The 25,065-nt window shown below is 37.9% G+C and overlaps 1 protein-coding gene across 1 annotated transcript in view; it reads right to left on the reverse strand.

Annotated features, from left to right (window-relative positions):
- The window catches only part of PLA2G4A (phospholipase A2 group IVA), an 84,674-nt gene that overhangs the window by 8,893 nt on the left and 50,716 nt on the right, over nt 1-25,065 (reverse strand). The window contains exons 8-14 of the mRNA XM_049808661.1: nt 18,351-18,487; nt 14,195-14,417; nt 12,649-12,763; nt 8,302-8,439; nt 7,897-7,989; nt 4,938-5,009; nt 2,638-2,880 (exon numbers count right to left, since the gene is read on the reverse strand). Coding sequence (XP_049664618.1) covers nt 2,638-2,880; nt 4,938-5,009; nt 7,897-7,989; nt 8,302-8,439; nt 12,649-12,763; nt 14,195-14,417; nt 18,351-18,487 — 1,021 coding nt within the window. The remainder of the gene's footprint in view (nt 1-2,637; nt 2,881-4,937; nt 5,010-7,896; nt 7,990-8,301; nt 8,440-12,648; nt 12,764-14,194; nt 14,418-18,350; nt 18,488-25,065) is intronic.

The following is a 25,065-nucleotide window of genomic DNA, read 5'->3' on the forward strand; positions in this document are numbered from 1 at the left end:
GTACAGCTCTGTGTGAAAACAGCACAGCACGCCTATCTGATTTGCAGTAATCGGATACACAAACAGATATTAAGAATTGTTCAGAAATAAAAAAGACAGCATGTTCTAGAGACCAAACTTTGTCACAGATGGCAGCTTCAGTGGAAGGATGGGAAATGAAAAGGGCATTTGCTATTGACATGCATCTACTATAACAGAGTTTCAACAATACTGAAATAAGGAAGCAGAGATTATGAGGGTTTTTTTCCCTATTGTTATTCACTTGGCATTTTCTCAAGTGATTTTGATGTGTTGTAATATCAAGGCACAGAAACAGAACAACTCTTGAGTTCATAATGAAATCATTCAAGGGGTGTAAAGTTTTAAAGCATATTTGAGATCAACTAAGAAAATGCTCAGCATAAACAGAATCCATAGCAAAGCAAAGCCAAGCATTTTACTTTCAGATCAAGCAGCTGGGATCTCTGCTGTATGCACTGCAGACCCTAAATTCAATCCTCAGTAATAACTGTAACATTGGCTTAGGCCTGCCACAGTTCATCCTCTGCAGTGCAACTCAGTGGGTCTACAGAAGGTTTGAGACAACTGGAGATGTAAAGTATTATTTATGTCCTTTTTGATTCATCTGGTAATAAAGTCCTAAAGCAATTCAGACTTCTCTTTGTACACAAGCTGTTAGGTAAACTGCTAGTGGTAGGAATAAATATGCAAAGCTTAAATGCAACCAGTGCCTTGGTAATATATAGTATTTTAAATTTACACCAAAGTTTCCTTTCTATCCACTCCTCTGGGCTCCTAGGCTCTTACACATATTAGCAAAATTCACAGCATTGAAATGTGGATACACCTATCACACTACTGAATGATTGAATTTTATATTTACTGAAATTTCAAGGGGTTTTTAACTGTTCTTGACCATAATATTGCAACTACTCATCCTGTTAGATTTGAGTTGTTAGTTCAGGTTTATGAGTGTGGGCTTCAGCTAATGCTGAAAAAATTGCAGTTATGTCAAACTTTTGCCAGACATTCTACCCAAAGAAATTTCAGGCACTCAAAAGTGATTGTCTCAGAGGTACAGGCTCATTCTGTCAAACCAGCATTTTATTTCAATTAAAATTAACACTCAGGAAGTTGATAGTTGATTCTGAAGATTATTCACATCTTAATTATGCAAAATTCTCATCAACTGTCATTTTTTCCAAACATAAATTTACTACCCACTTTCCTGCCTCTTTTACAACTACTATAAATATTGAGATTACCCAGTTGTAAACACCTCTGAGATGATAAAAATATTTAGAAAGTGGAGTACAGATGGAAATTACTACACAACCACTCAAAGGGATTTGTTACATTAACAAATACACATTAGAGCGCGTCTGCTGCTTAAGCTTTTAAACGACATCTGGTACTTACTATTGCATAATGACCAGCCAGGACAATCTCTTTCCTCTGAACAGAAAATAAGGGCTGAAGTGACTACTATTATTATGAGGGATGGTTGGTAGTGCTGTGCTGCTACACAAGAATATGGAGGGAACACCACTTTCAGAGATTTGTAGTTCATCAGCTTGATGTCTGTTAGTAGTAATTCATAATAATCCAGAAGCATTACAGTTTATATCACAGGAACTGTATGTGGAAGCTCCACCAAGTATGCATCTTCACTGTGACATAACTTCTATAGGGCAACTCACATCCTTAACTCAATGCTCTGCTGTCTACTGAGGAAGAAAAAAAAAGCAGCAGTGCCAGAAGAATACTAAGAAATTAGTTGGCTTTCACTGAGAGGATTGTAATGAACACTGTCTATAGCAAATCTTCAAAATACTAATCGAATATGATTCCTAAGTATTTGTAGCAACTGTTCCAGACACCATATACTTCATGGAGTGGGGGAAGATACTGAGCTTCTTTTGCAAATTAACATTTTTCTGAAATTCTTATTTTCCATCTGCATTCCTGCTTCCTGCTTTAGCCAACATGACATGTGGATACATCTACCATCAGTCACACATGAAATGTGAATGCACCTGACAGATAGTCACACTGGGAAGAACATGGTGTCAGCAAAGCAAGGATTTACAAGTAGAGAAGTGTGTTGTCTCTGCATATTTTCCAGAGGAAGACAAAGACAGCAGAAGAGCTACAAAATTTTTCAAAAGGGAAGCCCTACAGGAGAACACAGAAAGGTTTTATTTCCACCAGAAGGCTTAGCACCAATAAAAGAAAAGGAACAACACAGGATACCCTTTGTAGAAGTCCAAGAGAGTGAGAAAGTGGCCTTAACGAAGGGTACCATACACAAAAGCAGCTTGGTAACCTCTGCAAGCAATTCCTCCAAAATAAAGAGCCACTTCCCTTCCAAAAGATACTGAGTGTTCTGCACACTCTGACAGGGGACAGGAGAGGTAGGCAGCAGACAGAAGTCACTGTGCGGTGCCCTTTGAGACACCCAGTCACCTCACAACCTCTGCTTCTGATCAATAGTCATGACTGCCACTACAGAAACGTTCTCCTGCCTTCAGGTACGTGCTGTTGTAAGCCTCATAGTTCCATGTTATCCCAATGAGAACTCATTGTTTCTGGTTTTACTAATGAATATGCAGCAACATAGGCTTTCTGTGAACTAACCTGCAACAGCTGCATCTAGTTCATCATCCTCTACCGACTCCTGAGTAAGCAGGTCTGCCAGAGGAGAGAGTGGGTAACAGCTGTTGAGGTTCAATCCCAGCATGAAGTTGTGCACTTTCCCAGCACGCCCTTCCCTGGTGTTGAAAAGGGCACTATCACCCACCAAAGCCATCAGCATTCGCTGCACCCAGCTTTCTTGGCTGCTGTTCTGATATTCTTGATTTGCCTCAGCATTTTCAGTGCCTGTAGAGGAAAATGAAAAAAACTAATGGTGAGACAGTTAACATATAAAGTATAAAACCAAGATTTCTGGGTCTACTAAAATAAAGAACCTATTAAAATAAAAGGAACCGCATCACAGCCTTCTTTCAAGGAGTCATGGACTGAACGAAGGAACTTTGCTACAAAAATTTCAGAGGAATGGAGAGAAACCATCCTCTTAAATTCACAGGCCAGTGAAATTTTCCATCTGCGGTATGGCTGTGTGGATGTGTCCATCAGGCAAATAGACTGGAAATGTGTTAGATGACCTGAGCTGGACTTACTTAGTCTGGATGGAAAGGGCAACGAGCATATGGCTTTATCTGTGCTAGCACCCAGAATGCAAACTCTCCTGGGCTCAGGGAACAGACTTGAGTTGCCAAGTTCTATACTCTATGTAGACCTAAATTCATCTGGATGTGTACTGATACCCTTCTCCATCCTTTGCTGATTGCTAGAAAACTCAGCCTTCCTTAAGAAGGCAAAGTTAGTCTGCATGAAAGAGAATACCATAGCATGGGAATTTTAAAATATCTGAAAATATCCTTACAGTAAACTGTAGACTACAATCAATATCTAGTTTTAATTAACTAAAGAGTACAACAAAACATCCAGACTTAGATGTCTATAGCTAGGCGTCGCAGTAAAAATGACTTGGATTGGCATCACCTTGCATTAGTAAACTGCCAAAACTTGACTTTTTGGGGTGTTTTGTAGAAGAAGATAATTCAGGCTCAGGTTTGATCCTTTAAATCCAGCACTGAAATGTGCCTCTAATCCAGGCTTTAAAGGACTTGATTTATATATAAATAGAGAGAAAGCAAGCATCAAACACCGCAAAGTTTAGAGGTTCAACATCTATACAATAATATTCTATAGAAGTGAGAGGGATTATCAAGTGTTTACAAATCACAGATTTGTAGGTTGTCTGCTATGGCTACAAACTGAGAGAAATGTAGTGTTTTGTATGTAGTGTTTTGTGCTGGCTGTAGTGCTTAAACAGGAAATCAGCAAATAAACACAAAATGTGGTATCACCCTCTCCCTATTATTTTACACATAAGGGGAATTGAAGAAGTAATCATTTAACTGAGCTAATGACATAATTTCACTGTCTCATCACACAAGATTTGCTTTTCTTGTTGTAGATCCTAAAATTACAAAGAGCTGCATTCCCATCTTTGCTTTAGTTGTTAAAAACATAATCAATTTCTTCAGGTGAAAATCACTGCTGTGCCCAAAAGTATCATCAAATACAGAAAGCATTATTAGGATCAGACAGAGACCCTGGCCAAAATCACAGAAATCCTCAGGTGGTTTAGGTACCTAAAGATAATTTTCAGTAGGATCTTTTCTTCCCACTGCCCAATGTTCCCTTGTGGTTGTGCCTCTTCTGGGAAACTGGATTTGGGCATTGTTTAAAATAATGTGCCAAGCACTAGGAATTTCCTGTATCAGATGACATTTGTAAAGGTGCTAGAAGACATCTATGAACGCTGGAAACACAAAGTAAACCATTCTCAGGTAAATATTTGATCAAGGAACCCTTGAAAACAATGGATAGTGTTAGTTTCCTGGGCTGGTAACAATTCGAACGCACCTCTGAGCTCAGTAGCTTGCTGAAAACAGACTTCTGGAGATCACTGGCTCAGCAAGCCTGATTTTTGGATATATGTGAAATTGCACACCTCTGCAAAGCACTGTTGGGCTGACACCAAGACTGAAGATGTGTGGTGTGAGAGAATCATTTGCTCATCAGCTTGAGCAGGAGGCATGAAGTCAGGCCAAAGGCCCTCCAGAGGTCTCTTGTTCAACATTTCTCTATTTTGCTGAGCCACTGGCTCCTTTAAGACCCTGGGCCTAGGTAATTAAGTTTTACCATTGGTATAAATGAGAGCAGAGTTCTCAGTTATAACAGACTATTGATAAGACTAAGGAAACCCGGCTATGTCTAATAACCAACATCCACAAACTTGACAATGCTACACGAAAGCTGATGAAAAAAGTAAACTATGAAATAAAATATGAGGATTTCCTTACCTTTTGGATGCTGTGATTCATCTTCACTGTCTGAACTGTCATTGCTTACAAGGTGCTTTAGCCTAATATTCTCTGTTGAAAGAAATATAAAATTACTTTAAACTGCTAGGGTTTAATTGTCAGAACAGCTAAGAATTTCAAAACAATTTGTGTCATGGAACTATCATAGTCTTCATAACAGAAAATACAGCTGAAGACATTCAATCTGCAGTGGCCATCTCTATGTTCAGAATCTGATCAGAATATATTGGCTTTAGCCTGCAATTTTTGCAAAGCTCCTGCACTAAGCAGATTAGCCAAAGGGCTGAGAAAACAAAATTTAATCCTAAAGCAGTACCTACCACTTACCTCTGCACCACATATCTGACACATTTCATTGACCTTGATTAAAATTTAGATGTATAGCTTCTGTCCTCTCAATAACTCCTAGTAAACTAGGAAGACAATGTTAATTTCTGCTAATTACCTGCTAATTAAAAAAAAATAAAAAGAGTAACACTTAATCTCATTCGTACATATATAAATGGGTACCCTTAAAAATAGTGGGGGAAAAACAAAGGCCAAGATGGTTATAAAAGTTCTACTGGATAATGTGTGAAAAATAAAGGCCAGTGCAGTTACATGGGTAGAAAAGACAACAGTTTTCATCTCATAACGTAAAGTGAGAGAAATAAAAACAGAAATGAGTGAATTTTCCTGGCAAAAATCTGTGTTTTGTTAGGGTTAACACCTTTGTTTCCAAAACAACCACAAAGTCATTGTTAACTGTTCATTGCTATCTCAAGGCATTATTTCAAAGTCAAAAGAATACTGAAAAAGCAACACATTCCATTGCTCAGGTAAGATTTGCAGTGGAGGTGAATTCATGTGCTAATGGATTATAGGCTATCAACATTATTTTCGGTAATTATGGAGAGAAGCCCTTCTTGAAACACAGTAAATTTCCAATGTTTTGTGAGCAGTCTCATCTTCAAAGCTTATATCCTACAGAGACTGGAGACAGGGGCTGAATTCCAGTGATGCAAATGTATCCAAGAGAAGACTTTTGAAAACTAAAACCCTTTATTCCCTAGTATAATGTATACTAGGAATCACCAATAAGTGAAATTTGAAGACAGATAAAATAAACTGAATGAGGGTTATTTCCTAATGAATTTGAACATTGTTTTTCCCATTACAAATTGGAAAAAACCCCAACTACTTTTTCTCACAGAAGCATAATGTAGATGTTGGTCTCTGGTGGCATACCCCTGCTTTGGGCTGTTATTTCCAACAAATGCTGTAATTTTTACCAAATGCAGTATCAAAACAATGGCAATTACACTTGGCACTTTTTCCTTAAGTCTAAATCTAATTCCTATAAGCACGCCTGGTTGAAAGAGAAGATTGAAGAGAGAGTCACTATACTATCAAGTGTAAAAAAACACAGCTTTATTATCCTTGGTAATGAATACTGGATACAGATGACCACCACTGTTGCTTTTTTCCTGAAGAGGATTATGCCCTCTCAGACTTAGAAACAACATTGAAAAAATCCCCACAGAAACAGAAGAGCTTAGTCATCATGTATTTTTTCCTTAAATACAACTTCTTTTTAATACTCAGTGGGTCCTCAATCACTACTCAAATACAGTTAATGGACAAACACACACCAAAGACAAACACGTACAAATTCTTGAGCAATGATGTGGGAGACAGGTCAAATAAAAATTAGTGACCAAAAGAGGAAGCTAACCAGCAAATGCACTTTTTGGACATCAAATCATTTCTTTAAAGCAACCCCTATGCAAAATTTATTATATACTGCTCCAGGTGTGATTTACACATACTGGGTGCAACACTGGCTCTTCTGATGTTCACTGGCATTCTGCCATTCACTTTGGTGGTACCAAGGTTTCACTGGGACATCTTCAGCTCTGGTAATAGATTGTGGTTCAAGTCACATTAGTATTTTCATATCTAATCCCACATCAAAGCATATTTTTAAAATTATATGTCAAATGAGCCACACATGAGAGAGAACATTCTGTCTCTCAACATCTTAAAAAGCAGTAATACAGACTTTTCCACTACCAAATTTATTGACAGAGATTCTCCATTAGTAGGTGTTAACACTCATGAGTTGTATCAGAAATACGAACCTGGAGGCACAGGTCTCATTTTCATCCATAAATAAGTACATTATCAAACAGCTGAATACCATCTATTAGGAGGCAGAGACAGCTAAGGGGCTTGGGGTTTTTTTTGTTGTTTTTTTTTTTTAAATTAATTCAATGTGCATTTTCTCTCCACGCTCTTCAGAAAAATCTGGCTGTCTAGTACAATTTATTTATTGGTTATATATTTTCCTGCAATGCCATCTTCTGAATAGGTAAAGAAGTATAAAAACCCCTTTCATTATCAACTGCGTTCTCGAATAAAACACAATAAAGTCTATTCAAACCAAGCTACAATTCTTTCCTTACAGTCATTGTGCCATTTGTGCATTAGGAATGAAAACGAAATCATTAAATTAGTAAGCAAAGGAACAGATACCAACAGGTGACTTGTGGTTAGAATGGAACAATCTAACAATCCAGAGATGATAAAACTTGGTTTTATTTTACTAATCCCTTGAATAATACAGTCCAGTGTCAAGAGACTACACAAGTAACTATTAAGTATTTATCAGCTTCTGATCTCCAAAACTAGCATAACCACACAAAAAAGGGAGTTGGATTCTTTTGACTTAATGAAAACAGTTGGATATATGCATGTGACTTTCAATACCTCTGATACTGGATCAGAAACAAAAGTGAAAGAAAGAAAATTACTAGCCCTCTCTCCCTGACCTCATCAGCATCTAGCAATGTCAGCAATTAATGTTACTTGAATTCCACATTCTTAAAATTACTACCAGCAGAGTGCCATCCTTCCACAGAGAGTGCACTGAATCTTACTAGTAATTGTTTAATATTACCTAATTCTTCTTCCATGGTGGGACCTTTATTTTGAGAATTGGAGACGCCAAGCACTCTGTTAAATAATATAGAAAATGCACTGCCCCAGACGCCTGAAAGGGAAAAAGTAAAAAATAAATGGAAGCAGTAGAAGAAAAAAAATATATACTGCACTGTTTAAGCAGTTGCTTGCTCTCCGAACACACCCCTGATTTTGGAACATGCTAAGTCATAAGTTCATATGTATACACCAGAATAGAAAAAACAGGGAATGCCAATCCACGTCCATGAAATCTTTCAAATGGATGTCTTCCAACAAATTGAGAACCCTACTTCTTGTCTCACACTTTGTGTGATTGCATTTAGAAGCCCTTGTCCATGAACTGCTGAAATTATTTTAAAGTTTCTTTCTGTCACATACTCACCCATCAAGAAATGCAAGGGATTTTCACTATACTTCTTCACCACTGTCCCCATAAAAAATTTGCTTCCAAACAAATCAGGAGACATAAAAGTACCATATTTTGCCATACCAATCTCATATGGACTGAATTCCACCCAGTCTGCAAAACAAGAAACAAAATGGTGTTTAGTTAGCAAACTCAACCTGAATAGAAACAGGATGAAAATACATAAATGAGTGAAACCTCCATCCAAGCAAAGAGATTTTAGTTAAATGGGAAGCTAAATAACCAAGAGAAGTATCTCCTAGGTTGTACAGAAGTCAAAATTTTGATTTCAAATGAAGGACAGTCTAATGTCTCAGCAGAAGAGGAATTCTTATTCTCATTCTCTCTTGTCACAACATACTTCAGTGAAAAAATATGATCTTGTAAAAACAGAAGTACAAAAGTAGTGATCACAAATGAGAAAAAATGACATCTGGTTTTCATCTCATGCTTCAATATGATCCCTGTCACATGAAATGCAACATGGGTCTAAGTTCCAAGTTTCTTTTCTTTCACTGTCATCCTATGAAAAATGTGGAGGGCAGTAACAAAGGTGGAAGAAAAATTATTTAATATCACAAAAGTTGTGAAATATTCTAGGAGAGGCATTTGGACTCCAACAAAACCTTAAGTTTCTAGTGAAATCCAATATGAAAAGGCAAAGCTGAGAGGCAGCTGAGAAACTTGCTAATACCAAACAATGCCAAATATATTTTTGAAAGTACATGCCATTTTGTGGAATAGAGAGCTCAATAAAAATACGGAATAAAATGTTCAAATGCATTTTCTGATCTTAGCAGAAAATTTCAGAAGTGATTTACATTCTACGATGTATGACTTTTGAAAATGGCTTTTAGCTGATTTTGAAATATTTTCTTTGATACCAGTGGAATTGCTTACATCAGAGAATTCATTTCAAAAAGGGAACAATAACAAAAAATACCCTACATTTTTAGTATTTCATCCATTCATCCATTTTATCTTTGATATTTTTAGTACTGATTGATTTGACTGCTTCTATAAACAAATAAGAAATAATTCTGAAATAGAAAGGCAAAAGAAACAGCTTTGAAAAGTCCCCCAAAGTCACAGGATTCCATCCACTCCTCAAGATATTCAGTGTTTCTCTTGAAATGTTAAGCATCAGGTTAACCACTCGTCCTGAAAAGGAAAGATTTAATCATGACTGCTGAGAGTTTTGTTTCATGGGGCAACGCTTATCTATGCTAAGTCAAATACAACATCCTACTTTCCAAATAAACCACCCACAAATCTTCACATTTATTGGAGCAGAAGGAAATTCCTTTGAAGACCCAGTCCAGGAATTTAATGGTATTTCCCTTTAGATATATAAACAGGAATTGGCAAACGTATTCAGAACCATGTTGACAGCAAAACTGAATTTAGATTTAGAATTAATTTAATCTGTGATAGTCCGCTTTCATTTTGTATTTGCACTGAAGAAGATGATTTCTCAAATCACATATCCTGCTTAGGGAAATAATTCTGCTTTAAAATTAAAGGGCTTCAGCATTAGCTTCTGCCATTTCAGAAGCTCCTTGAGACAGTGGCCATTTAAATGAGCAGGACTTGATGTCCCAAGAGACAAGAACTCTATACCAAGAGAAATACATAGTGTTTATATCCCAGTAAACCAGGCTAGTTTCTTGGCTGTGGCTTAATCCAAAATGTAAAGTCAAACCTCTCAGCTGTGCTCACTGCATTTTGGATGTGGCCTCGATGTAAGTTCAATCATAACTCTACACTGCTTCATACCAGCTGAAGATTCAACAGATTTTTCCTGTTCTCAGGAGGGAAGACAGAGAGGTAATATTTTGCCAACATTAAGCATTTGGCAGATTCAGGATTGGGCATATATATGCATGGACTGTATTCACACATTGAGACCAGATTCACTTTACAGTCCAGCCTTGCTGCATGCAGGCAGATCAAAACCACATAACCAATCCGTATGTGTGATGAACATGGCTAACCAAGAACCGACTGAAGGATCCCTCTGAAACCTGGAGCGTGGGATCTGAGTGCTAAATATCCATACCTCAAGGCAGCCCTGATTCCCAAAGGAATTCTGTAGCACTGACTGGTATGGAGCAACACACACACTCACCCTCTCACAGACATAAGTTTACTATCATGATTTTCAAGAGCAAAACCCCAGTCCAAATTTTGACTGGTCTGGCATTGCAGCAGCAGCAAAGCTGGTGAACAAGGCTGTTAGGGGATGGAAGCACGCGATACCAAAGCCAAACATTAAATGCCACTCCCCCTTTTAACACTGAATATCAGTACCTTCAGGTAATTTCTTATCATTAAAGAAGCTACAGTAACTAAAAAAAAAAACAAAACCTGTCTTTAACTAAATCACTGTAATTACGTTCAGTTAAAATGATTACTGCAGTTCTGGGTAAGGCTGGCGCCACCTGGGTCAAAAATGCTATTGGTAGAGAAAACATGCAGAGCCTGGGGCATGAAAGCTATTAGCAGCTGCATGAAATCTTGCACCATCACTCCCAGAAGGAATGTTATCTGATATAATTAATGCATTTCAACTTGAAACAACATTAAAGATCTCACCTACATCTATAATCTAGTAAATAAGAAAGTGTAAAAATTTCTGTTCAAAACTTACTATATATTTCACATCAAGAATAGCTGTTCCATTCTAAAAGGAGAAAAAAAGCTTACAATAGAAATGATCAAGATCTAGCATCCTATATAATGATATAGATGATAGCCTCAAAAAAGCAAAACCAAGATCCATTGGCAGAGGCAATACCTTTTTTAGACCAATTGGTAAGGCTAGAGAAATTAGACCAGCCTTCAGGTCCTTCTGGTCTTGCTTAGAAAAGGTCATTATTAACTAAAGATAATTTTGGTTTTCAAACAGTAAATAAGTAACCCAAATAAAATTTTTCAGAAAACAGAAGCTCATCAAAACCCAAAATACTTTATTTTCAAAGAAAAAGGTTTCAGTTTCCTAAGGAGGAAAGTAGACTTCTCCCATGAAAAATTTAACCTAATTTACAACCTCATTTTCCATTATGAACAAAGTTTTGACAGCAACTATTCCAAATAACCTTTTTAGGAAATGTGGATACAATGTCTGACTTATAAACCTCAGGCAAGTCACTTGTTGTTTCCCTTCTCGGTCTTATATATTAGATATACATATCCTTTTCTTTGTACAGCATCTAACACAATTGGACCCACTCTCAATTAAGGCTACTAGATGGGATTAAAACCTATGGAATAAATAAAAGCAAAAGCCCCTTTTGTGTTACCAACAGTACTTCACACTGTGCAAGAAGTAAAAAAGAGGTAGTATATCTAATTTGTTTGTTCAATTCTAATTTCACTCTTCTTAGAAAGAGGAATAATTCTGTATGACTGAAGACATTTCCCTTTACCTGTTTGATAAACTAATGTTAAGCAGCTTTCTGCTGTTGGAAAAACACCAGCTTTCTTTTCGTTTCGACTCCTGCAATGCACTTAGCTACTTCATGAATAAGCAATACTTTTCAATTGGTAAGGAATCTTTTTTTTTTGTAAGATATAGAGAACAAAACTTGGCCACCACTTAACATTTCACAGAAACCTAAAGAGGCTGTTATGGTGTTAGATTTATTTTCAGGTAAAAAAAAAAAAAAAAAAGCTTACAAAATGGTCTAAGAATAAGTCTCCAAACCCAAGAATTATGGAGAAATAAAAGGCCGTTCACCTAAAACACAGTCTGTTTGTCTTTCCATGGACAGGAAAAGATGCATCTTCAAAGCCAAGAAAATGCTTAGTGGTATGCCATGACAAATATGTCCATTTGATGCCTGTTCTCCACAGCCCTGTAACCCTGGTGTAAATAGTGCACCAATCGAATAAGTATCCACCTACCTAAGTATGTGCTCCCTTATCCTTGAGTAACTTCTTGTTATCAGACTCTACTGTCAGATTCCCAGAAGCCAATGAACACCAATGTGTCCACTTCCCAGCCATTTTTTAAAACCCACCAGAACAGTCCTTATGATATGCCTGATATCCTTCAGCATCACAGCTTCCTATTCTTTTTATAAATAAAAATCTCCCTGTATTCAGTTCATAACAATGCAAATTTTGTTAAGCCCCAAAGAATGTTTCATATCATGGAAAATTCCTTCCTAATCCTTGCCATAAGACTAATAATTTCAAAGTGGACCAAGCTGCATGATACAACTATTCTCTGAAGTATTAAAAAAAATAGGCTTTTTTTTGGCAGCGATGCACTCCTCTCTTCTTTTCACAAGTGACTCGGTACACAGATTGAAAACATACCTGCAAACATAAGCTCTGAGACATCTGGTTTGACATGGAGACAGGTAAAGAGTGGGAGAGCACATTGTGCATTATTGATTTTCTCTTTCATGTTGCTCAAAGTGGTGTCCATTCTCTACATGAAAAAGAAAGACATTACGTCCAAACGGATCCTATAAAGGCCTGCTGATATTTGGGAGACTACTCATTTCTCTGAAATTCTCAAAGAGCAGAAAAATGGACAAACTCGGTTACTTCCAAGCAAAACAGAACAGAAGAATTTGTAAAAGGAAGTAATCTACTTGAATGCCTTTTAACTGCACAATTCAGGAAGGAAGGAGTGGGAGAAGACATGATAGGAAGATGCAATAAGCATGTGTTACAGAATCCAAAATAACATGGCCAAAAAGAAAACAGTAGTGTTGGACAAAGCAATTTCTTTCCTTCTGCTACTGTACAAGACTAAAACAAGGAAAAACCCCTCTTAGGCAGAACTGCCATTAATGATCATGTAACGTTTTTCAATCTGTGCTGTTTCTGAGAAGTCAGCAAAGATAACTAAGAAAAGCAAATGGACTATTGAGAGGCTTACATTTGCTAACAAAGGATCTGCATCTCCCCCAGAAAATATTCTGGCGTCTGCAATCTAGAAAGACTGAAAGTCATTATGACATAATAGTACTAAGATGTGTTATCTGTGAATAACCAAGACCCTTATTTCCATTCTTCCCTGATTGTGTCAGGTTCAGATTTAAGCTGAACGTCTGTGCATTTGTGTAACTCCTTAGTAAACAGGGACTTCTAACCAACCCCACATGATCATTAACACCCCTTCATCGTCAGAAACTTAGCTTATATATCACAATTACTAAAAGCTGCGTTGCCTGTTTTTCAGTATTTTAAAGTGTTCAAAACCTAATGGCAATGTATACTCATGAAAGATACAAGTGTATAAAACATGTCTGTGAATCTATTAACACATTTTAATCTTGCCATAAGACCAAATCGAAATTCTGTTCACCTGACTCATATGAAGTCTCTGTGCCTGATTCAGTCAATTAGGATTTTTCAATAATAAAATACAACAGTATGAAGACCTCCTATTGTCCTGTTTCTCAGAAAAACAAGTAATAATAAAGATGTGGATCTTCCACCTTGAAATTAGTATTTTTTTAAGCAAATGCTGCTTTTCTTATAGCAAAATGTGCATAAAGAGGTTATACCACTTTGTAATTTTTATTGAAATTGCTTGAGCAGTAATTTTAATGGATGATACACAATGTTAAGAGCTTGCTACAAGTACCCAGCGGTTGAGCTCATTTCTGTTGCACATAAATGCATCATGTTTTCCTGGCTCTTAAAGAACTGAGTACCATTCAGAAATGTGTCCCAGAGCAAGGAGAGGATTTTACGTTTCTTATCCAGTATCTGTTCAGCTATAACTTTAAATATTCCTATTGCTAAACATGCTTTGTTAAATGTTACCAAGGTCATTTCAAAAGAATAGTAACAGCAGTTATTAAGCAATAGTTTCACAACTCTAATAATCATAAAAAAATGAACTCACATTATGGATAAGTGTTTCACCTATTAGCATTCCAAAGATGTCTGTGAAGGTGACAGGCTGCCCTGAGCTTTTCTTATTCCACAGTGCTTCAATGTAGCGTTTGACTTTCTGAGGAGTGAGCAGCAGAAGTGGGTTGTGACTCACAGAGTTCATCAATTCTTGATTAATCTCTTTCGGTCCTTTTTCTGGAAAATCTGGGTGTGAATACAAAGTTGACATGTACCTGCAATGGAAAATAGGCTGTGTAAGTATCAAACCCTAGTTCAATGTCAGCTGCCTGAAATGTACAATAAGCTCATAAATAATTTGATACAATTACTGATTAAATCAGATTAATTTACTCACCATTTATACAGTAAATTGTCATTTTCTTTTTCTCAAGCCATAGAAAGCTAAATAATTTGTTTTATAAGGTGTTTCTCATTTATCTGTTTAAGGGATAATAGACAGAATCATCATAAGCTGAAAATAGCACTTCTCAAGTTGTCACAGTGCACCTAAATTTGGCAGATTAGAGGTCCTGTAAGTATATACATGCAGTTCTTTCACTATAAGATGTACCTCTCTCTGTCACTCTCCAGTTCATTATCACTATTCAAAAATTCCTAAAATATGTTAGTATATGGTATGCTTTCCAGGATCTAGATGTTTTCATAATAAGGTGAAGCACAATAACTACAACCTGTGCAGAGATTTAATTGACTCTGACAATTCAGAAGAGGTCTATCAGGCAAATCTTGATTTTGTCACTGAGTAACTTTGGAAACTGAAGTTTTGTTTACTCAAAACAAAGTTTAGACACACATGCAGACAACTGTGGTTTGCACTTGGTTGGCTTAAGTAACACTATGGGTGAAAACTCAAGATAGGCCATACTAATCTACTAGATGCTCATTTCACTATTATTTATTCAATTAGCTGGCGTAGGTATACATACCATACTGCAGGCATAATTCTGCACAGCAGTGAGATACACATTGTGCATGCTTGGCCCTGAGATCACAGCCTGGCAACTTACTTGACAGCATGATGAACCCTGTCACATGCATGATGTAAGAACTTGATTCATTAGTCCTTACGCAGTCTCTAAAGCTTAGCACGCACGTCAGTTCATGGGTGGAACAAACACAGCAGCAAGCTTCCATGTAAGCAGAGAAAGGAAAACGCAGGATGAAGAATTCAGTACAAGGTTGAAGCAAGACAACAGAAACCATTAGCGAGGTAAGTGCATTGCTCCAAGGTTAGGCATGCATCTGAGCGAACAAGCGAAAACCTGCCTCTCCCACCAGGAAAGGAATTCTCCACCCTCCAGAAAAAAGAAAAGAGCATTATTCCCAAGTAATAGACTGCATGGAAAAAAAGAAAAGAAAGGGAGTGTCAAAGTGTCAATTTATTTATTCATCAAGCAAGGAACATTTGAATAGGTGACATCACCAAGACAGCAAAAGCAAATTTGTTCAAATATAACTGTTTCCAACATATGTTTCTGACTGAATCAGTTCAGATAATCTTGCTATTTTAATAGAGATTTTATAGGTTTACATTAGATCAACTATGTATTCACACCTGGGTTTTCCCAAAAAAGGACTTCATGGCCAGCTGACTGACATCTTTTCAGAACAGGACTACATACCATTCCCTAGAAACACAGTGAAAATTTTTCACGCTACATTGCACTATTCAATTGCTCTTCATCCAGCCAAATGGTATCTTCCACTTTTCACAAATTTGACAAAAGTACATCCAGGTGTCTCAATAGACAGTGATAAATCTGCCCCCCCCAATCACTAATGATAGAAAACCCAGATTCCAGGGATGCCAACCTTCTATAGTCCCATCTAAACGAGAAACTTACTCTAGTTCATAGACAGTTCTGGCATTTCAAAACCTTCTGGCATGCTGAAAGCTTTCTATCTAGCCTGGGAGGGAGGAAGCAAGCTTCACACAAGTTAAAAGTAATTGAAAAAAAGCCACACAAGGAATAGAACAGATCATTATCTATTTCAAAAGACTTAACAACTTTGGGGTTAGAATATTTCCTTAGAATGTGTGAACCAAAATTCATGTGCTTCCTTAAACCAGGGGATAAAATCCATCCCAGGCAGATTCCCTGCTCATTTATATTTAGCTATTCCAAGAAAAGCCTTCTTCCCCTACTCTCGAAGAAATGAGACATTCATATAATCTTGTAATTTAGACTGGAAAGAACCTCAAGGTCTCTATTCCAAATTCCTGCTCAATGCAAAGCCAACTTAAAAGTCGGATCAGGTTGCTCAGGGCTTTGTTCAGTCAAGTTCTGCTTTCACTGAGTCACACAGACAGAGGATGACACCTTACCCAGACTAGTCAAGTAAGGATGGGGCAATACATTCAAGTGCTTGGCCATTCTCACTGCAAAGTAATTTTCTTAATAGCTAATCAAATTTCTCTCGCTGTAATTTATGGCAATTACTCCCTGTCCTTTCTCTGTGCACCTCCAAAAAGATTCTTCTTTACAGCTACTCATTAGGTAGCTGAAGATAACAGCAAGATCTCCCACCACCACTACCTTTGCCTACTCCTCAAGGCTGAACAAATCCAGCTGCCTCACTTTCTCATGTGCTCTAGTCCCCTAATTGCCTAGGTGGTACTCTGACAGAATTAATCCAGTTTGTCAACACCTTTCTTGTACTAAGTGGCCCTAAACTGGATTCAGATGCAGCTCCAGTATTCAAACTGGTATGGTTATGATAAAATCGTATTTTGTGACATTTGGGATATTCCCTTGAAAAGTTCAAAATTTTCTTAGGATGTAACATCCTCTACTGCAACCTCATCCACTGACATTAAAACCAAGTTTTAGACACAAAAAAAAAAAGGTCTGCAATTTTTCACTTAATGAAAAAAATATAGTGTTAAGGAGTCTAAACAGTTAAGAAATTTGGACTGAATTTGTCAAATGTCTTTGGCTGATGAAAATTATACAGCTTTTAGATATGTTACATCATTTCATTTAAGAAACATCAAAACAAATAGTTTCAACATTTGTAATAGATGTAATTTAGGGCAATTTTTATAAAAGCCAAGAAGACAAAAGGCTGCAGGTTCATAGCACTGGGCAGAGAAAAGAGAAATCCTCTCATTCAGAAGAGTAGTTGAGACAGACATAATACTGGGGTTCAAAGCATTCTCCTGCCTACAAAACCCTAAGCTCATAATGGCCAGAGAGTGCCTTTCACACAGTGATGTCACTCTGATTTTCTCCTGTTGCTGTTATTCCTGTTAATGGTCTGAAGTATTCATTGAGTCAGACAGAAGGACATCGTAACTATTTGATTAGGGCATTCTCATTGAGACATCTTTGAAGATTTTTAGCCCCATGTGATAACAAACTATTTTAAAAACCAATGTAATTTCTAAATTAAACAGTGACAATAGGAGTGATACAAGGCAATCTGTAGCAGGATGCCCTGCAGCATGGCAGTCAGTCGGTATTCATTCCTACAAGCTGAAATACATCTGCCCAAACTTCCTTATGGTAAGAAAGAATCAGTGAACGGGTCCTAGACATCCCCATTAAATCCACTAAGAAGGGGACTAATGAGTTTAAAATGGAGCAAAAGACCTTTCAGTGACTTTGAGAATCTCTGAAAATTTCCCCAAAAGTATACAATCCATTTTGGGTTGAATGAGTCGTCATCTTCAAATCGCAAAGAATTTTTATTTTTTTTTCATTTCATCAGGAAAATAAAACAACACAAAAAATATTTTTTATTTACACCAACAGCTTGAATTCTTTATTTTTTGTTTATCAAGATGACAGAATCAGTTACACAGTCCTAGTACATACAGTATTGGCTGTTGATACAGAAATGTGGGTGCATATGTGTAGCACCTCTTTTCATCCATTCCTGCTATCAAAGCTCCTGCGAAAATCACCTGGAGACTGAGCTGTCCTCACCCTTCAAGGCATTCTGAAATACCTCTACCAGCAGACTTGCTCCACTGACCCGCTATGCTGCAAGATAGCTGCCTCCATATGTCTTTTCTGTACTGATAGCGTATGCCTAAAACTTGCTGTGAATTATAACCTTAGAAATAAAGTCAAGTCTCATGAAAATTCATTCTTGAACTTCCTGAAGAAAAACTGAAGAAAAACAAAAGAAAAAACCCTTACCACGTGGATCCTGAGAGACCAGCAATGTAAGTCGCACAGTCTAAAATTCCTGATTCATAAAGTGCTTTCATGACTCCAGCAAACCCTACCATGGCACGAAATCCACCTCCTGAACCCAATATCGCTATCACTGGTACCTGCATAGATAAGAATAGCATATCACCACAACAATTCTGATAAAGACTTAAAAGCAGTAAATAAACAACATTCATCAGTCACTGGTCAAACATACCAGCCTTGTGCAATTAGTAGGTCAACATCCAGAGATCCTCACAGCAGAGAAGAAACCTGTGCTTTTCCAAACCTGTGCACAAAAGTTCTAACAAGCCAAAAAGAAGGTATTCTGCAGTCTTTTAGTGGTATGTGTGTAAGAGAATGGCAAGAAACTTTAATAAAGCCCTTTGAGATACAACTTTTAAACACTGTATGTAGAATGGAACAGTACTGTAATCCCACCCATGAAGTTACCTGTCCCTCTTAGGTTCTCTGGGCCCAAGGGCAATGTATAATATCTCTATGTCATTTACTCAGTCCCATCTGCTTCACAAAGAGCTGGATGGCAAGAGTACTTTTGGATTGCAGTATGGGAGGAGAGCACTGCCAATCATGAGCAAGGGAAGCCAGGAACCAGCTGGCAGCATGAGAGGTTCTGCCAAGATGGAAAACTCACTGAGGGGCAGAGCAGACTTCCTTCCAGCTTCCTATTTATCTTGTACCTAGGGACCATGAGCAACCAGAAGGTGCAAAACACCTGGCATGCAGGGACATAAAGGGTAGCTAAATGTGCCTAGTACCCATGTAGGCAAGAAGGAAGATATGACTGAGGCAACACAAGGGCAGGAAGAAAGCATGAATTCCCAGGAGAGAGGGAGCTGCAAGCATACTAATTCTGGCAGTGAGAGAAGTCTCTCCTTACACCTGCAGCTCTTTGCCTCATTTCAGAGCCCTGGTGACAGAGAAGGAACAAACACTGTCAGGGAGGATTTTGGACCAGATATCACAGGTTACTGGATAAGAAACAGTGCTAAAAAGTGACAAGCACAGTAGCTGATGACTCCCTCTTCCACGGGACACAGGCCAACCTGCCAGCCAGACGGATTGTTTAGGGAGGTCTGCTGCTTGCCTAGACTACAGATCCATGATGGCACAGAGAAATGGCTGAGTCTCACCTGGCCTTCCAGATGCTACTCCTCACTGGTCATCCATGTGGGCAACAGTGATAGAAGCAGGGGAGAGAGACCCTGAGCAGATGAGAGGTGCTCAGATGAGTAAGAATAAGGGGCACAGGCATCCAAGGCTGTAGCCTGGTGACTTGATCTTTCTAGTCTGGAAGACGAATGGCTCAAGCAGATGCTATCAGGTGCAGGTGGTGTCACTAGTGAGACTCTTGGCTTCCTGACCATGAAGCCTTGCTTGCTGGTGAAGGCGGCCCATGGGAAATAAAGAATCCACCTGACCAACAGAGTGAGGAACAAGTTTATGAACAGACTTGCTAATTTAATGAAGAATACTTCAGACTAACTTCAATGACAGGGACCTAAATGAGCAAAGGGTGCAAATGTTGCAAATGCAGGAGGAATGCATGGGCTAAAGTTAGTAGTGAGACCTGCATGTTCCTGCTCAGAAGGAAGAGTGTTCAGAGGCTTACCTCAAATGTCTCTATATTAATGAACAGAGACATCAAAAAAGAAAAATTGGAACTTCAAGTGCAGTCACAGGTCTATGACACAATCAGAATGCCACAGACTTGGTGGGACAGCACACATGCCTCGCACACTGCCATGGATGGGTGGAGGCTGAGAAGATAGGTGAGGAAAAAGGGTGCAAGGGGGCTGTCCTCTACAAGAAAGCAGCTCCTTGGTTGCACAGAACATCAGGACACAACCAGAGACACATCTTTTGGGAGCTTCTGGGTAATGATCAGAAAGAAAGTAACGGCTCTGTTATATTGTACTTTTTATTCGCTACTACTTGCTAATAGGGCACAACATTATCACTGCGCAGAATCCTCCATTTTAGGTTCCTTACAGGCACAGAAAGGTAATGCCTGATTTCTCTGATTCTTCTGGTGAAGTAGTAATATATATATATTTTTGTATATATATATAAAATAATATATATATATAAAGTCAAATACTATCATTATGACCCTCCTTAGCATCCTGTCTACTGAAATAATGTATAAAATTTCAAGTTCAGTTCACTCGCACAGATTTGTGGCACTGCTTCAGACCTTAAAATACAACCAGTAAGTCTACAAATTTGGTGAATAAACCACATCAGGTCTCAGCATTATTAAGTTGTTGCCCCCACGATGCCCTGTTACTTAGATCTATAATTGCCTGGTATCTGAAGAATTAGAATTTATTTGAAGGCGGCACCACTTGTAGCAAGATTTCTAATAAAAATATACTGAGAATTTCTTTAGAATGTCTGTCCTTCTTATCCATAATCCAAAATAGAGAGGATATTAAATATAGTTACTAAATAAACTATTTAGTTACAAGACCACAGAAGTTTTTAAAGCAATCCAAACACCACCTTTAATCCAAATTATATCTTTGTAACAGAGCCAAAAGCAGTAAAACTTACTAATCAGAAACAGAAGAGAGACAAAGAATATTTTGGCTAGGAGTTTAAAAACACATTTTATAATAAAAACATCTGATATTACTATATAGCATGAAGACAGTCTCAAATTTACAGCTACCTTGCAAAAACTACAGGAAATGTAAGGAGAATTTATGTGTATCTGTACACCTACTCAGCTACCAAGAGATAGCAAAGTGAGCAAAAGCAGATCCAGTTACAAGTGACACCATATTGAATATGTATCTACAGGTGTTTTATTTTATACTTTTCTTCTTACTTCCCAGCCTTCCCAGCCCTGTCTTCAAAGCCATTCCCTTCCACTGCATAGTTTCCCCAAATATCTAGAAAGAAGACAAAATAAAATAAAAATTCACTTGCTACCATCATCAAGTGTTTTAGACTAAGCAAAGGTCCCATCTGGTTCCCAGTTTCCAAAACCAAGAAGAATTTTCCACTGTTCAATGGTGATAAGGTAACAACCTCTTGGTTGTTACGAAGCATAAAAAGAATTACACAGTTGTGCAGAAAGCCCCTATCTGATCAAACTGGTAATTAGTCAAAAATTTCACTGAAATGCAATTTAAGGTGCCAATAGATGGGATTAGTTATAAGAAAAGAAACCATGTAATTTCAGTTTCTTTCTGCAGTCTCCACACTCCAAGCTATGAAACTCCCCTGCGGACGGACAATGCACAGTCACATGGAAATGACCAAGCACAATGACCAAGTAAGCAGAAACATTTCTCAAGGCTTCCATTCCTCAAAAACTGCTTATTCTTGATGCAGTAAGATTATTTGATTATCTTCTTCATAAGTGTTAAGCTTTAGTAATAGAAACCACAAGTATTTACTGGCATCAGCATTCGTAATGCACCTCCAGAGATAGCTATCTATCAAAAAAATGACAAAACAAAGGTAAAGATTTAGGACATGCCTGTTTTGTTAAGCCAACACCCCAATAACGGAGCAGTTGCTTTGAACAGAAAAGCCACATTACTAATCATAAATTTAATAATGTACGTTAGGCTTTGAAAGCTCTTTACAAACACTACCTAATTAACCTACACAGACAAATCCCAACAGGATGAAGACGGTGGTTTGCAGGTGCAAGCCTGGAAAAAGTATGTGAGAACACTTCCAAAGCACCACTATTCAACAAACCTATTCATCAGTGAAGTGGCATGAGCACAAGGGAAAATCTGAGTTTTCTTCAGGATGCAGAGAAATCCGCAAGGAGGATCAATAAAGAATGTCAAGAAGAGTCACTAGCATCCTGATTGCAAATGCTTCCTGTATACTTAATCCACAGACATTCTGGGAATCATAGATTCCTATAGTGGGGGAGGGTGGGTAAACCAAGAGGTAGGTGGATATATAGTATCCCTTCATTTCCACTTGATACCAAAGCAAAGCATGAAGAACTTCAGTCACTACTTTATTTCCAGAAATGAAATTCAACGGATGAGCTCTAGAGCAGAGGGCAGCAGCTTAAGTAAGCTTCCCACAGCAAATAAAGCTTTTATCATCATTTAGATGAAAAAAATAACTGAACAGAAGAATCTACTGCACTTTTATATTCATTTATTTCAGCCAACTGAATACAAGTTGACTTGTAGGCATAAGTCAGGTGATGAAGGTTAAGAGTCCTTTCCTGCTTTGCAGAGGGGAAGGTAGAGCACATTTCCAAGCAGGTAGGTTTGTTAAAGCAGCTTTTTAGCTGAAATTCAGTTTCCAACACATTTAAGGGCAAGAAATGAAACAATTTGAAATTACATACACCCATCTTACAATTTGCCCTCTAGTATGAATAGGACAGAGGCAGAGGGGAAGTAGCTGCAGACAGAGTACAAAGGGAAAAGAACCAAGAAGCCATCTCACAATTGAGAAAGAATGGAGAAGAGCTAGGATACCAAGGCATGCACGCTTCTCCATGTACGCAGGCTGGAGCTGATGCACTCTACTCTTTGAGGTGCTCTGAACCTGAAGTCCTTTGCACATAATCAGTAAAACAGTGGCAGAGGTACTAAACCCGGTTCAAGCAGGTTAGTAAACTTAGACCAAAAGGGTAAGTGACTCAAAAGAAAGTGATGTGGTGAGTCAACAGCAAAAATGTGAATTGAATTGTTCAAAAGTCTTGGAGACAAAAGTCCATTGCTCTAATCCCTGGCCACATTGCCACACTCAATTCTATATGGTTGTGCCCACTTCTGAACAACCAAAAGGCCATGCCAGCATGACTTTCTTTTCCCTATGGTTGGTCTGCATGGCACAGTGCTGAGGGACCCAAGCTAGTTTTAAACAAACCAGCTTAGATATCATCCAAACAAACTCCACTGAACAGGATTTAACAATGCTGATGAAGTGTTTTGGCAGTACATCTGTACTGTTTCTAGGATCCATGGGGCACTGTACTGTGTGGACAAGCTCAGCAGCATACAGTTCCACTTCAATCAATGAGCGCCTCATCTCAACATGTGCTGATTGCTTAATCACCGAACTGGGCATGAATGTGAAAAGGATTTGGGAAGCAAGATATGTGTTAAGAAAGCAAGCTCTGAAAAAGGCATCTCAATCATATTTTCCAGTAATCTGCCAAAAAAAAGATACAACATACTACATCTTGTTTGGGGAATGAGTGGTGCAGATGGTTTTATCCAAATGGCCTGGAAACACAGTGCGCAAAATCTGGACAAGAATACCTGTGGTGGAAAAAAATTGCCAAGGGGCACACAGATGATTATTAGAAAATTGTTCTGCAAATCCAGTCTTAGAGAACTATATGCATTCTTTAATTGATTATGATATTTCTATAAAACTGTTTAAAGCAAGAAAAATCATAAAAATAAACTGAGCAAATCTCATCCTCTGTGTTTTCAGAATCTGCCTCAAGATTAAGCAAGGAAATTTGGAAGTACTCACTTCCCCATCCAGGGATGTATAATTATTTCACAGGTATTAAAGTCTCATAGCATCCCTGCAAGGCACATGTGTTGCTATTCACAGATGAAGAAACTTAGGTGAACTTTAAGTTAAATGACTTGCTTAAGATTAAACAATGACTCACAGGCAGCTATGAATACTCATTATGTCTCCCAACTTCTGATGCCATGTTAAGACTACAAACATCCTATAAATCCTCCTGCTATCTTCCATCTCTAGCAATAAAAGTGAAAATGACAGGCTACAAGGACAAAACTCTATTTTAATTTGAACAAAAAAGTTTCTTTCATTGCTAGAAGCAGCTAAAAATTCTGACAAGTCAGCTTAGAAATACACGCTTGGCATGTGAAAAACGGGAGGATTACATTACCTCAGTCCTTCCTAGGGTTGATAAGCCTACAATTAGAGATTACTGTCTGGTCTTGGAAGATGCAATTTAACTGATAAAATTTCCATATTTGAGACAGTGAGGGATACCAAGGGAAGATGATGACAAAAAGAATATGAAATCTTACCTAACATTTATAATAATTCATGCACACATACCACCTCCATAGAACTGATACTTCAGGCACTGAGTATCACTCCAGTTCTAACTGGATCTTGGCAGAATATCTGCATCCTTTCTGAGGAAGATATTATTCTGCTGTAGAAGATCAGACCAATGTCACATTCACAAATATCTACTCTAGTAAGATTTGCACGTGTTAAGATTAAAATAACTGAACAGAAAATTTAAAAAACTTGAAAATGTTCCTTCTCAATATGCGCAATTTATATCACTACAAACAAAATATGTATGACACTTGTTAAATTCTTTCATCTTCAGAAAGCTCAGACAAGCACATCTTATTATGCGAGACAGAGTTCAAAAGTATACAACAATAGCATATTTACCACCTGCTCAAAACTTCATAGAAATTTAAAAGCAATTCTTCAGTGTTGGTTCCAGATTCTGCAAAAGACTGTCACATTCTGCTTCTACTAAAAATGCACAAAAGGAATCAATATCAATGAATTAATCAAGCCAGATTAATTCATTGATTCTATTCATTGCTTGATACACCCACACACACACACAGTCTTCCTGTCACGGTTCTGGGAGCAGGGAGAGGGAACAAGCAAGGAAGAAAGAGGAAGATGGAAAAACTACTACAAAACAAGTAGATCTGCACCAAGTGTA

Source organism: Accipiter gentilis, chromosome 8 (genome assembly GCF_929443795.1).
Source record: "Accipiter gentilis chromosome 8, bAccGen1.1, whole genome shotgun sequence".
Taxonomy (NCBI): domain Eukaryota; kingdom Metazoa; phylum Chordata; class Aves; order Accipitriformes; family Accipitridae; genus Astur; species Astur gentilis.